The 12,271-nt window shown below is 37.8% G+C and overlaps 1 protein-coding gene and 1 long non-coding RNA gene across 2 annotated transcripts; both read right to left on the bottom strand.

Annotated features, from left to right (window-relative positions):
• Window positions 1-1,386: 1,386 nt before the first annotated feature.
• On the bottom strand, window positions 1,387-2,180 carry LOC129105042 (uncharacterized). Its single transcript, XR_008531806.1, has 3 exons — window positions 2,088-2,180; window positions 1,541-1,615; window positions 1,387-1,467 (listed from the first exon to the last, which is right to left on the bottom strand). It is a non-coding gene; the product is annotated as an uncharacterized LOC129105042 (long non-coding RNA).
• A 6,207-nt stretch (window positions 2,181-8,387) lies between these two features.
• Window positions 8,388-11,720, bottom strand: LOC129104993 (CD209 antigen-like protein A). Its single transcript, XM_054615855.1, has 3 exons — window positions 11,572-11,720; window positions 9,685-9,827; window positions 8,388-8,501 (listed from the first exon to the last, which is right to left on the bottom strand). The coding sequence occupies exons 1-3, from the start codon at window positions 11,675-11,677 to the stop codon at window positions 8,388-8,390; spliced, it is 363 nt and encodes a 120-aa protein (XP_054471830.1). The 5' UTR covers window positions 11,678-11,720.
• Window positions 11,721-12,271: the final 551 nt, after the last annotated feature.

The raw sequence follows: 12,271 nt of genomic DNA, 5'->3' as shown, positions 1-12,271 counted from the left end.
GCCGCAGGGACCTCTGAGCGACGGGGCAACCAATCGCCCAGAGGCAGCAGAGCGAAGTGGTCGGGCGGGGGTGTAGGGCTTGACCAAGGTCTGGAGATAGGAAGGAGCTGTTCCTTTCACTGCCCTGTAGGCTAGCACCAGAGTCTTAAACTGGATGCGAGCTCTTACAGGGAGCCATTGTAGAGAACGGAGAAGGGAAGTTGTGTGGGAGAACTTGGGGCGATTGAACACCAGACGTGCTGCAGCTTTCTGGACGAGCTCCAGAGGTCTGATGGCCGACGCCGGGGCTCCGGCAAGTAGTGAGTTGCAGTAGTCCAGGCGGGAGATGACCAGAGCCTGGATGAGCACCTGCGCCGTCTCCTCAGTGAGGAAGGGGAGAATCGTTGTAGGAAGCTTGACATTTCAGTTTTTTTCAGGACTGCTTCTCTGTAGTTGTGCCTATAAATATAAATAACTCCTCATGCTTCCTTATTTAAAGGGTGTGTAGTGAAGTGACTCCTGCACTCGACTATCAGAACAATATTTGATCAAATGACTAATTACTTACAGACATATTTCTACCTCAGATAAAATCAAAAAGGATAGCAACATAAAAAAAAAAGAAAACTGGAAAGAAAAATTATTGAATCTGAAAAACCTCAAGACATTTACATTTAAGATAAGATAAGATAAGATAATCCTTTATTAGTCCCGCAGCGGGGAAAATTTAGATAGATTAGATAGTTTCATTCATGTAACAAACAATAAGGAAACAAAACAAGAATAACTGCAAATTCTTAATAATCTAAATAATCTAAATAAATAAAATATTATAAGTCAGCAAAGAAGCCTGGAAAATTGCGTAACTTGAAAAATGAGTTTTGGTTAGATTTATTTAAAACCTGTAACAAATGAGAAAACAAAACAGGAATAATAAATAAAAAATAAAAAAACTCTGGCTCTTAGCTATAAAAATAGATGCAACCAAGACCTGGAAAAGGTGCCTTTTGCATTAATACATTCATCTTTCAGTAATGTTGAATGTAGTTTACAGAGCTGATATAAAAGTGTCATATATTCAAGGTGGATGACCCAGCAGAACCCACACAGACAAGCATTCACTCTGACTGCATGAATGCTGAAGTCTCTCCATCTCTTTGGTCATTTAACTGAGGCTGGTGTTCAGCAGGTCTCTCTCTTTGGACACGGAGGAGAGCTTGTCATTTTTTTTTATATTTACGTCTGTAGATCTTTTCCTAAATTCACTAAAAGACCCAATAAGATAAAGTTTTATTTGCATATTTAAAAACAACATTTAAGAAAATTTAAATTTCTTTAATTTGAGTTAAAATTTCAGGTTAGAATTTGGATAAAGATCAGACTCACAGTGGACACCGATTCCAACGAGTCCAGCCAGCAGGAAAACACTCAGCAGCCCCAGAGAGAGAACAACAGCTCTATGAGATCTGATCTCTGAGCTGCTGGGACCTGAACACAGAGTCAATACAGTCAATCATTCAAACAGTGATCAGATGATGATCTACAGACTCAACATTCTTACCTGTGTGAGTTCTTGAAGGTCTTGAGGAAACTTGAGATTTTTCATATTCAGTGTTGACGTAGATTTCCTCCATCGCTAAAAAGATGGCCAGCTATTAAATGATGAACGTGTCTAAATGTTTTACCCTCTGAGGAAGTCACAAGTTTCAGAGTTGTGGTAAAAATAGTTTCTATGATGATCCTCTCCCACAATACTGTCAGACACACCATATCTATCAATATATGTCTGCTATCCTTTTATTCTATTAAATGTTATCCATTACAAAAGGGGCTTTATTGGCATGGTAAACATACATTTACATTGTCAATGATATTGTGAAATAAAAACTAAAAATTAACATGAATCTACAAAAAACTGGGAATACAGTAATGTGTGAACAGAGCTATGTAGCATGGCGACATTGTGATAAAATATATAATAAAAAATCAGTAAAGTTGAAACCAAAAATACAAACAAAATTGCTATTTGAGCTGCTGGGACCTGAACACAGTGAAGACCAGGGAACACATAAATATAATAAAGTATATTCATCTGTTCACATTCTCACCTGTCTGATTGGTCAAAGGGTTTGAGTCGACAGGTTGGGCATATTCAACGTTGGCATAGATTTCCTCCATCGCTCTCGAGGATGCCAGCTATTTCCTAGAGGGTGAGCTCTGCAGCACAAACTCCATGAAAATGATGAAACTCTTGTTGGTTATTATTCATATCAGAAAAAGAGGAAGTCATGACTTTAAGAGGTGCTAAATCAATTCTTCATCCCCCGACCGACACGGACTGTAACCGGCAGTCACATGAACACATGCACACTAAAAGTCTCAAGTTCTGTTTGATTGGGATTCAAAAATGCATTTCTGGCTTTTGATAACATCTAAACCAAAGCAAATAAAGGAATGCACAAATTTAAAAACTACCGGGACACCTGAGTCTCTGATAAATGAAAATAAAGTACTACTTTTCATTCTTTATTACCTCAAATTTCATTTACCATGAAATGCAAAGTCATGCAAGTAAAATTAAAACTTTCAAACATCTCTGGAACTTGGTCTGTGTTGGAAAAATCCAGCAAAGAAAAGAAAACCTATAGGGTATTTTACCTTGGTGAGTTACAAGGTAACAAAACCTCAAAAAAGAGCTTATTGGTTGGTGGTTGCTATACATTTTTTGATGTCTCTGCTAAAAGAAACTAGGAAGGCCATTTTGTGAAATCGTACTTTGCTCTTCTGCTGAAGGTTAAAAGAAAAGTATTTAACTGACAAACAGCAAGTTACAATTTTGAATATCTGTTTTGCTCTCTTTGGCGGCACCTTTGGTCATATGTGGTAATTGCAGGTGTGTATTCACATCCCAGAGATGCAAACAGTGTCTTTCTGTGTGAGGAAGCCTGACTGGAGTGGCTAAGAAAGGGAACAGAGCAGGCTGACAAGACTGATACAACACAGGTGATCCACAGAGAAAAGATGGGAAAACCACCGAGAATATGAGTCCAACTACCACAGGACAAAAGAGGCTGAGAATTTCAAAATAAAACAGGAAACCAACTAAATCAAAACCAAGATCGTGACAGAAACCCTGGTGCCTGTGGCTCTGGAGACTGGAATTCTGGATCTGACTCAGCTGGAACAGGGGGTTGCTGTGGCCCAGCGGGAACATGAATTGACCAGGAAGCAGAAGCAGAGTCGCAGTCTTTCACACTTCTCTGCGCTTCCTTTGGAGCAATTACCCACCCAGTTACCACCCAAAACCCTAGAGAGACTGTGTCTGCCCCACGGCCACTTCAATTATTTAAAGTCAACAGAAGAGGAGTTATACAAAATAACTTAATAAAAGTTAAGGCAACCAATGCAACAGTGCATCAAAACAGGACAATTAAATGTGGACTCTTAAATATTAGATCTCTGTCATCTAAGGGTGTACTTGTAAATGATTTAATATCAGATAATCATATTGATTTATTTTGTCTTACTGAAACCTGGCTGTGTCATGAAGAGTACGTTAGCCTTAATGAATCAACTCCTCCACGTTATATTAATACTCATATTCCTCGAGGCACAGGCCGAGGAGGTGGAGTAGCAGCTATCTTTGACTCAAGCCTATTAATAAACCCTAAACCTAAATTAAATTACTACTCATTTGAAAGCCTTGTTCTTAGTCTTTCAAACCCGAGCGGGAAAGCATTAAAGTCAATTTTATTTGTTATAGTGTATCGTGCACCAGGTGCGTATTCTGAATTCCTATCTGAATTCTCAGAGTTTTTATCTAGTTTAGTCCTTAAGACAGATAAAGTTATTATTGTAGGGGATTTTAATATTCATGTGGATGTGTATAATGATAGCCTTAGTACTGCGTTTAGTTCATTACTAGATTCTATTGGCTTCTGTCAGTGTGTACATAAACCGACTCACTCTTTTAACCATACCCTCGACCTTGTTCTGGTATATGGTATTGAAATAGAAAATGTAATTGTCTCTCAACAGAACTCTCTTTTATCGGACCATTATCTAATAACCTTTGAATTTGTTCTACCAGAGTGTACGCCGTTAGGCAAAAGTTTCTACACTAGATGTCTCTCTGATGATGCTGTAGCTAAATTTAAAGAAGCGATTTCTTCAGGGTTTTATTCAGTACCATTGCTCAATATAACAGAGGACTCCTACGCTAACTTTAGTCCGTCTCAGGTTGACCATCTTGTTGATAGTGCTGCATGCTCACTGCGAATGACACTAGACTCTATAGCTCCTCTAAAAAAGAAGCTAATAAAAGAAAGGAGGTTTGCTCCATGGTATAATCCTCAAACCCGCGATTTAAAGCAAATATCGCGAAAACTTGAAAGGATATGGCGTTCCACCAATGTGGATGAAGCGCGGTTAGTCTGGCGAGACAGTCTTAAAATATATAAGAAGGCACTCCGTAATGCTAGAGCAGCCTATTATTCAGCATTAATAGAGAAAAATAAGAACAACCCTAGGGTTCTCTTCAGCACTGTAGCCAGGCTGACAGAGAGTCACAGCTCTGTTGAGCCGTGTATTCCTATAAACCTCAGTAGTAGTGACTTCATGAACTTCTTTAATGATAAGATTCTAACTATTAGAGAAAAAATGTATAATCTACTGCCCTCAACCAGTACCGATCGATCCACAGCTGTAGAACCTGAAATATATTTAGATGGCTTTTCTCCCATCGACCTTCAACAATTGACTTTAACTATTTCTAAGTCTAAACCTTCCACCTGTCTCTTAGACCCGATTCCGACTAGGCTGCTTAAGGAAGTTTTACCTTTAATTAGCAATTCTTTATTAGAAATTATCAATCTGTCTTTACTAACGGGCCGTGTACCACAGGCCTTCAAACTAGCTGTAATTAAACCTCTTCTTAAGAAACCTACTCTAGATCCAGAGGTGTTGGCTAACTATAGACCTATATCTAACCTTCTGTTCCTCTCCAAGATCCTTGAGAAAGCAGTAGCAAATCAGCTCTGTCACTTCATGCATAACAATAGTTTATTTGAGGATTTTCAGTCAGGATTTAGAGTGAATCATAGCACAGAGACAGCACTGGTGAAAATTACCAATGACCTTCTAATAGTTTCAGACAAAGGACTTGTCTCTGTACTTGTATTGCTAGACCTTAGTGCTGCATTTGATACCATTGATCACCAAATCCTATTACAGAGATTGGAGCATCTAATAGGCATTAAAGGAACCGCACTTAGCTGGTTTAAGTCGTATTCATCAGACCGATCTCAGTTTGTATATGTAAACAATGAAAGCTCGATGAAAACCAGGGTTAGTCACGGAGTTCCACAGGGGTCTGTTCTTGGACCTATTTTATTTACCTTATATATGCTTCCCTTGGGGAATATTATCAGAAAACACTCAGTAAACTTTCATTGTTATGCAGATGATACCCAGTTATATCTATCAATTAAGCCAGACGAAACTAACCAGTTCTCTAAACTTCAAGCATGTCTTACGGACATAAAAACCTGGATGACCTGTAACTTCTTAATGTTAAACTCTGAAAAAACAGAAGTTATCCTACTAGGCCCAGATCACTTTCGAAATCAATTATCTAACGATATAGTTTCTCTAGATGGCATTGCTCTGGCATCCAGCACTACCGTTAAGAACCTTGGAGTTATCTTTGATCAGGATCTGTCTTTTAACTCTTATATAAAACAGATCTCAAGGACAGCCTTTTTTCATTTACGTAACATTGCGAAAATCAGGCAAATCCTGTCTCAAAGCGATGCAGAAAAACTAGTTCATGCATTTGTTACCTCTAGACTAGATTACTGTAACTCCTTATTATCAGGCTGCTCTAATAGGTCTCTTAGATCTTTACAGTTGATCCAGAATGCTGCAGCACGTGTTCTAACAAAAACTAAGAAAAGAGATCATGTTACTCCGGTATTAGCTTCTCTGCACTGGCTCCCTGTTAAATCAAGAATAGAATTTAAAATTATTTTACTTACCTACAAAGCTCTAACTGGCCAGGCACCGTCTTATCTTAAGGAACTTATAGTTCCATATTACCCAACTAGAGAGCTGCGCTCAATCAATGCAGGGTTACTTGTGGTTCCTAGGGTATATAAAAGTAGGATGGGAGCCAGAGCCTTCAGTTATCAGGCTCCTCTTCTGTGGAACCAGGTTCCAGTTTCAGTCCGGGGGCAGACACACTCACCACTTTTAAGAGCAGGCTTAAGACCTTCCTTTTTGATAGCGCTTATAGTTAGGGCTGGTTCAGGTTGGCCTTGGCCCAGCCCCTAGATATGCTGCTATATGCCTAGACAGCCGGGGACTACCTAGGATACGCTGAGCTCCTCTCTCCTCTTCTTTCCCTCCATCTTTATGTATTAATCTCCTATTTATGCACATTACTGATTTTGCTTCTTCCCCGGAGTTCTTGTGCTTTCTCGCCTCGCAGGTTCCCAGGAATCGGGGTTATATTTGGACTGTCATCGTGCCACCTACTGAGGCCCTGCTGACACCCACTACTACTACCACTATCATTATTAGTCACATTACTATTATTATTGCCTGTACTATTACGCTTATTGACTTGCTTCTACCCTGGAGTCTTTGTGCTTTCTCGCTTCGCAGGCTTCTATAAATCGTGGCTGTACCTGGACCGTGGTCGTGCATCCTGCTACGGCCCTGCTGACACCGACTGCTACCACCATTATTATTACTAGTCACATTACTATTACTATTACCTGTACCATTAAGCATTTTAGCTTTACTTCCACCCTGAAGCCCTTTTGCTTTCTCGTTCTGCAGGTTTCCATGAATCGTTGTGGTACCTGGACCGTAGTCGTGCCTCCTGCTGTGAGCTGACTGACACCCACTGCTACTTCGATTATTAATATTAGTCACATTACTATCCCTATTTTCATGGCTATAATTCTACTATAATAATTGCTCCTGTTATTATAAGTAGTCTTATTATATGAATCATTTATGTCATATACATTGAATGTGTTGTATCTCTGTTATGCTGTTCATTCTGTACACATGACATCTATTGCATTCTGTCCATCCTGGGAGAAGGATCCCTCCTCTGTCGTTCTCCCAGAGGTTTCTTCCTTTTTTCTCCCTGTTAAAGGGGTTTTTAGGGGAGTTTTTCCTGTGCCGATCTGAGGGAAGGACAGAGGATGTCGCATGTGCACAGATTGTAAAGCCCTCTGAGGCAAATTTGTAATTTGTGATTCTGGGCTATACAAAATAAACTGAATTGAATTGAATTGAAATTGGGGGAAACTTCCAGCAGGGACAGTAACTCTGAAGTTTAACATTAGAGGAAGAAACAAGTGATAAACATAGCTTACTTAAAGGCAATCATCTGACACACCAAACAGGAACAGTTTGAGAGCAAGTCCATAAATGGTAATGTACTGAAGTCATTTTCAATTACATGGAAATAAATATGCAGTATACATGTTATTTGTTAGGTGGACTGTTACATAGTTAGAGGGAAATTTGAGGAGGGGTTCATTCTAGCTAAGTGTATTGGTCAATGTGAGAAAATGTTTAAGTCCTCTAAATTCAATGAGAAAATGTGAAAGAAAACAGCTTAAGTCAACTTTATTATCCTCATAAGTTTATTTCAGGGTCAAGCTTCATTATAGTATCTATTCAGTATAATGTGCAGCTTGGTTTATTTGCATACGATAGTCATCAGCACATGTATACAGATACATGCTAAAGATCCCGGCCTCCTGCGGTTCATTTTCCCGGTAAAAAGCAGCTGATTATGGCAAGAAAACCATACTGAGAACTCGATATCCGACCACCAAGCATTTACATGCCTCCTTCCCTCTATATACATCACACACGCCATGAGATCATTTAAGGCCTTTTGCATGTTCACAATAACTTTTAACAGATGTAATATTTCAAATACTAAGCCAGTTTTTCACAGATCCATTGCCGGGATTTATCACACCACATATCATTCCAGTTTCCTCGAGGGTTCCTGCGAACTACTATTTGAACACAGTCCTGTGCACCCCACTGTGGATGTCCTCCACCGTTATTAGGTGGTTCATTCCAGTACCTAGGAGGTGATAAAGCTGGTGAATTTTCACAGGAATTGTTTACTTCACCGAAGTGGCCGAGAAAAGCAATTTGATGCAGCTTAAATTCTTTCTAGTGAAATAAAAATGTGGATCTTTAGCTTCCAACCAAATTAGTTTATTTTTCCACTTGGTGCAGCAAATCTTGCAATACAATGTTGGAGATTCAGTTCGGTCTGATTTTCATAATAATTATTTAGACAGCTGTACAATAAATAAACCTGATAAAGTGCAGCATTAGTTGCATATGATCAAGAACATTTGTTGTGTGTCTTACTTCTCAGTGTCAGTCAGTGGAGTTCCATCAATCCATGTCCAGGTGCCCTCGTTGTCTCTGTCACTTAAACCAATCCAACTGCTTTTCCTGATGAGGCTCGTGAGAAATTCCTGTAAAAGATCAAAGGACAGAAAGTCTGTATTTATGTTTAAGTTTTATTACATATTGCCAATGCAAGGATTCATCTGAACAATCATAATAATTCACATCCAAATTGTATTCGCTCCAAAATATGTGATGTTATTATCAATACAGCTGATACATAGTTAATGTTGAATCAGAATCATATATCCACATCTGTATGGAATACATATCCAGTTTATATACAGAGTAGGAAAAAAACCAAGATGGGAGGGCATGAATATCCATAAAATAAAAAAGTGAAAATTCTTTCCAAAATAAAAAGAACATGTACAATAAAAAAAGTGCAGGGTGAGAAAAAGGATCAGGCATGGTCAGTGGTAAAAGTAAAAGTAGAAATAGTAGAGTGTAAAAATACTATGTTTCAATAAAATCCTGAATTTAATATTTCAAGTAAAAGTACAAAAGAATTAGAATCAAAATATACTTAAAGTAACAAAAGCAAACGTATTCATTTTGAAAAAAAGGCCCATTTTAGAATAATATAATATACCACTATATTAATATTATTATTACAATTATTTTTATATGATGGTTTATTTATTTATTCAGTTTTGCATTAATAATGTGCAAAGCAACTACAGTTTTACAATAAATGACCTTCTTCTGTTTTCTTTTAAAGTACAATATTTTCCTCCAAAATGTAGTATGAGTATATGAATTAATTAGCATGAAAGAAAAATACTCAAATTTGTCTCAGAGGGCTTTACAGTCTTTACGATATGTACCTTTGTCTGTCGCCATTTTGTTTTTTGCAACAAGAAGTGACACAAGAGGGTGGAGCTAATAAAACATATTTAGGCAAAAGAAATGTTACAGTTTACTTTGATGAACTGAAAACACTGTGTGATAGGGTTTAAGTTGTAAGACGAGCACACGGACAACTCCCAGACTGGACATCACAGTGGTAGAGACCTGTCAATCACATGGTAGCTCCGCCCTAAATCATACCCTGCTTTATGGTCTGTTTGACTCTAAATGGATCATAATTTACTAAATGAACATCATGCTGTATTGAAAAAGTCGCCCCCTGATGGTCATTAGAGAGAATGCATATTTAAGACACTTCAGAATTGGCTTTGTCAAACCTAGAAGTTGTTACCTGGAAAAAAAAAAAATATATATATATATAAATATAGAATTTCACACTACCTGCTCTTCAAGCGTGTCTACGATCACCAGATCTGATCCTTTGTCTCTGCAGTCTTGTCTGCTCTCATCCCAGGAAGCAGACTCTTCAGAGAGAAGATAACAGGAACAACTGAACATCCTCCATCCTGCAGGACACGTTTTCTCTGTAAAAGTCGAGCAAACAAAATACATTCAGGGTCACACAAGACCCACACCCTCAAAATGAAGAAGTTAGTGGTTGTTGGTTTTTATTGACTTCCTGCTTAGACCGCTGATCTCTTGAGTTCTGAAGCGCATCATTATGACACTTCTTTAATTACTGTTTAAATCTTTGTATATGATATTCATTGCTTCTCAGTACGCATAAAAATATATTACATTCATGTTTACATAACACACTAATCATTTTCCAATTACTTTTTACCACAAATATATTTATATATTTTGGTATGTAAGAATTTATCCCTATTTTTTAACTTTTGTGCAATTTTATGACTTCGATTCACACTTTTACTTTACTTTTACTACTTATTTTTTGCATGGTTTTCTTTTCATATATATTAAATGAGTATTGTTGTAGGGATCCTGAAATCCAAAATTTTCATTACAAGCAACTACTTATCTGTAGTTGATGTGCATATAACAATAATTAACTCTGTCTGTAGTGTAGCGACTCCTTGCACACGACTACCAGACCAAATACTTATTGGATCAAATGGCTAAATACTTACAGCATTATTTCTTTATTACATTGGAACAAAAGGGAAGGCAATATAAAAAAAGAATCCTGAAAATCAAAAATAGTGTGACCTGAAATTCCCTAGGATGTTTACATTTGACAGTTTTAAACATGTAACACAGAATAAGAAAACAAAGCAAGAATAATTATCATAAACTAAATAAATAAAACATTTGATATATACAGTAAATATTTATATGGTCCTAACCCTTTCTATCACTTCAATATTGCACAGAATGTTTCTCACAGTTACTCATATTGTCTTTAACCCTTTCTTGCAAAGAGATCACTACAGTGGACAGCTATTCAAATGTTGTTTTCTTGTATATGCATGGGTTTTGATGACATAGTTGCACATCCAAGGCTCCCCCTGAGATCAGGTTTGGCTCTGGAAACCACTGGCCCCAGCTCACTGAAGCAAACAATGCGAACAGATGCCATGATGCTGCATGCACACGAAGAACCAAGTACATCTGCATGCAGTGTCTTGTGGCTTTGTGCCCTGGGTGATTATTTTTTATTTTTTATCATAAAAGATAGTCTGCACATTTTCTTTCTATATACATATATTATTTTATAGTTTTCACACCTTTATATATACTTGTATTAATTTGTTTGTTAAATACATATTTCTTCAGTTGAAAACCAAAACGCATGCTGTCCACCTGAGTGGACATGTAAAAATCTCTTGAAAAAGTTCTCTTTTAAAGTTCAAATCTTGTTTTTCATGCCTAAAGAGCAATAAAAACACTTGGTAAACAAATCCTGACTGAGGTTGTCATAATTCATGCATGAAAGTGTTAAGTCGTTCAGAATGTTTTACGGAAATGAAAGTCTTTCAAATTTAGAACTTTTTGATGTTTTTTAAGGAACAGCTGAAGCGAAAAAAGTCTGTTCACATTGGAAGTTATAATTTAACTGTTGCATACAACTGTTATAACTTCACACAGTGGCAGAGGCCACATTTAAATTGGACTAAAATTCAGGCTTTTAGCCTTAAAATAGATGCTACCAAAACTTGGAAGATGTGAATTGTGCATTAATACAGTCATGTTTAAATAAAGTTATTTGGACAGGGAAAACAGACTGTAAATGTTTATAGAGCTGATATAACAGTGTCATATGTTCAAGGTTCATGACCAGCAGAACCCACACAGACAAGCACTCACTCTGTTGGCACAAACGCTGAAGTCTCTCCATCACTTTGGTCACTTTAGTGAGTTCGTCGTTCAGCTGGTCTCTCTCTTCGGACACGGAGGACAGCTTGTCATCCATGACCCGGAGACGCTCGGTCAGGTTGGCTTTGATAGTGGAGAGATCTGCAGCTGATCCACGCACTGAGTCAAGATATGTCAAATCCAAACACTGTTGTAGCATCCCATCATGTTTTCTCAGCAAAGATAATGACACTGAAGAAATGTTGGCATGGCAACCAGCAACCTGAACTCAAACATGGTTTAGTATCAAATTAAAAAAGGTGATGCTCTTGATCAGCCAGAGATTTAACAAGCAAATGTAAAAAAATTACAAAAGTCAAGAAAAGGAGAGTGTTATAGAGAAGCCAGGATGGCAAATAGACATTTGGGTAAAACATTTTTCAGAGCATGATAACGCTCATGAAAATCTCAAAATAATCTTCACAAAATAAGATCAGACTCACAGTGGACACCGAGACCGACGAGTCCAGCCAGCAGGAAAACACTCAGCAGCCCCAGAGAGAGAACAACAGCTCTATGAGATCTGATCTCTGAGCTGCTGGGACCTGAACACAGAGTCAATACAGTCAATCATTCAAACAGTGATCAGATGATGATCTACAGACTCAACATTCTTACCTGTGTGAGTTCTTGAAGGTCTTGAGGAAAATCT

This window comes from Anoplopoma fimbria, chromosome 16 (assembly GCF_027596085.1).
Source record: "Anoplopoma fimbria isolate UVic2021 breed Golden Eagle Sablefish chromosome 16, Afim_UVic_2022, whole genome shotgun sequence".
In the NCBI taxonomy this organism is placed as follows: domain Eukaryota; kingdom Metazoa; phylum Chordata; class Actinopteri; order Perciformes; family Anoplopomatidae; genus Anoplopoma; species Anoplopoma fimbria.
Note: the sequence above shows the minus strand (reverse complement) of the source record. Positions and strands in the feature narration are given on the sequence as shown.

What these genes read in the sequence shown, in the direction of transcription:
- LOC129104993 (XM_054615855.1), bottom strand. Translation starts at nt 11,677, where the DNA reads ATGGATGACAAGCTGTCCTCCGTGTCCGAAGAGAGAGACCAGCTGAAC. An exon ending in TCAGCGTTTGTGCCAACAGA is followed by an intron (nt 9,828 to 11,571) that starts GTGAGTGCTTGT and finishes CGACTTTTACAG; the next exon opens with AGAAAACGTGTCCTGCAGGA. An exon ending in TAGACACGCTTGAAGAGCAG is followed by an intron (nt 8,502 to 9,684) that starts GTAGTGTGAAAT and finishes GATCTTTTACAG; the next exon opens with GAATTTCTCACGAGCCTCAT.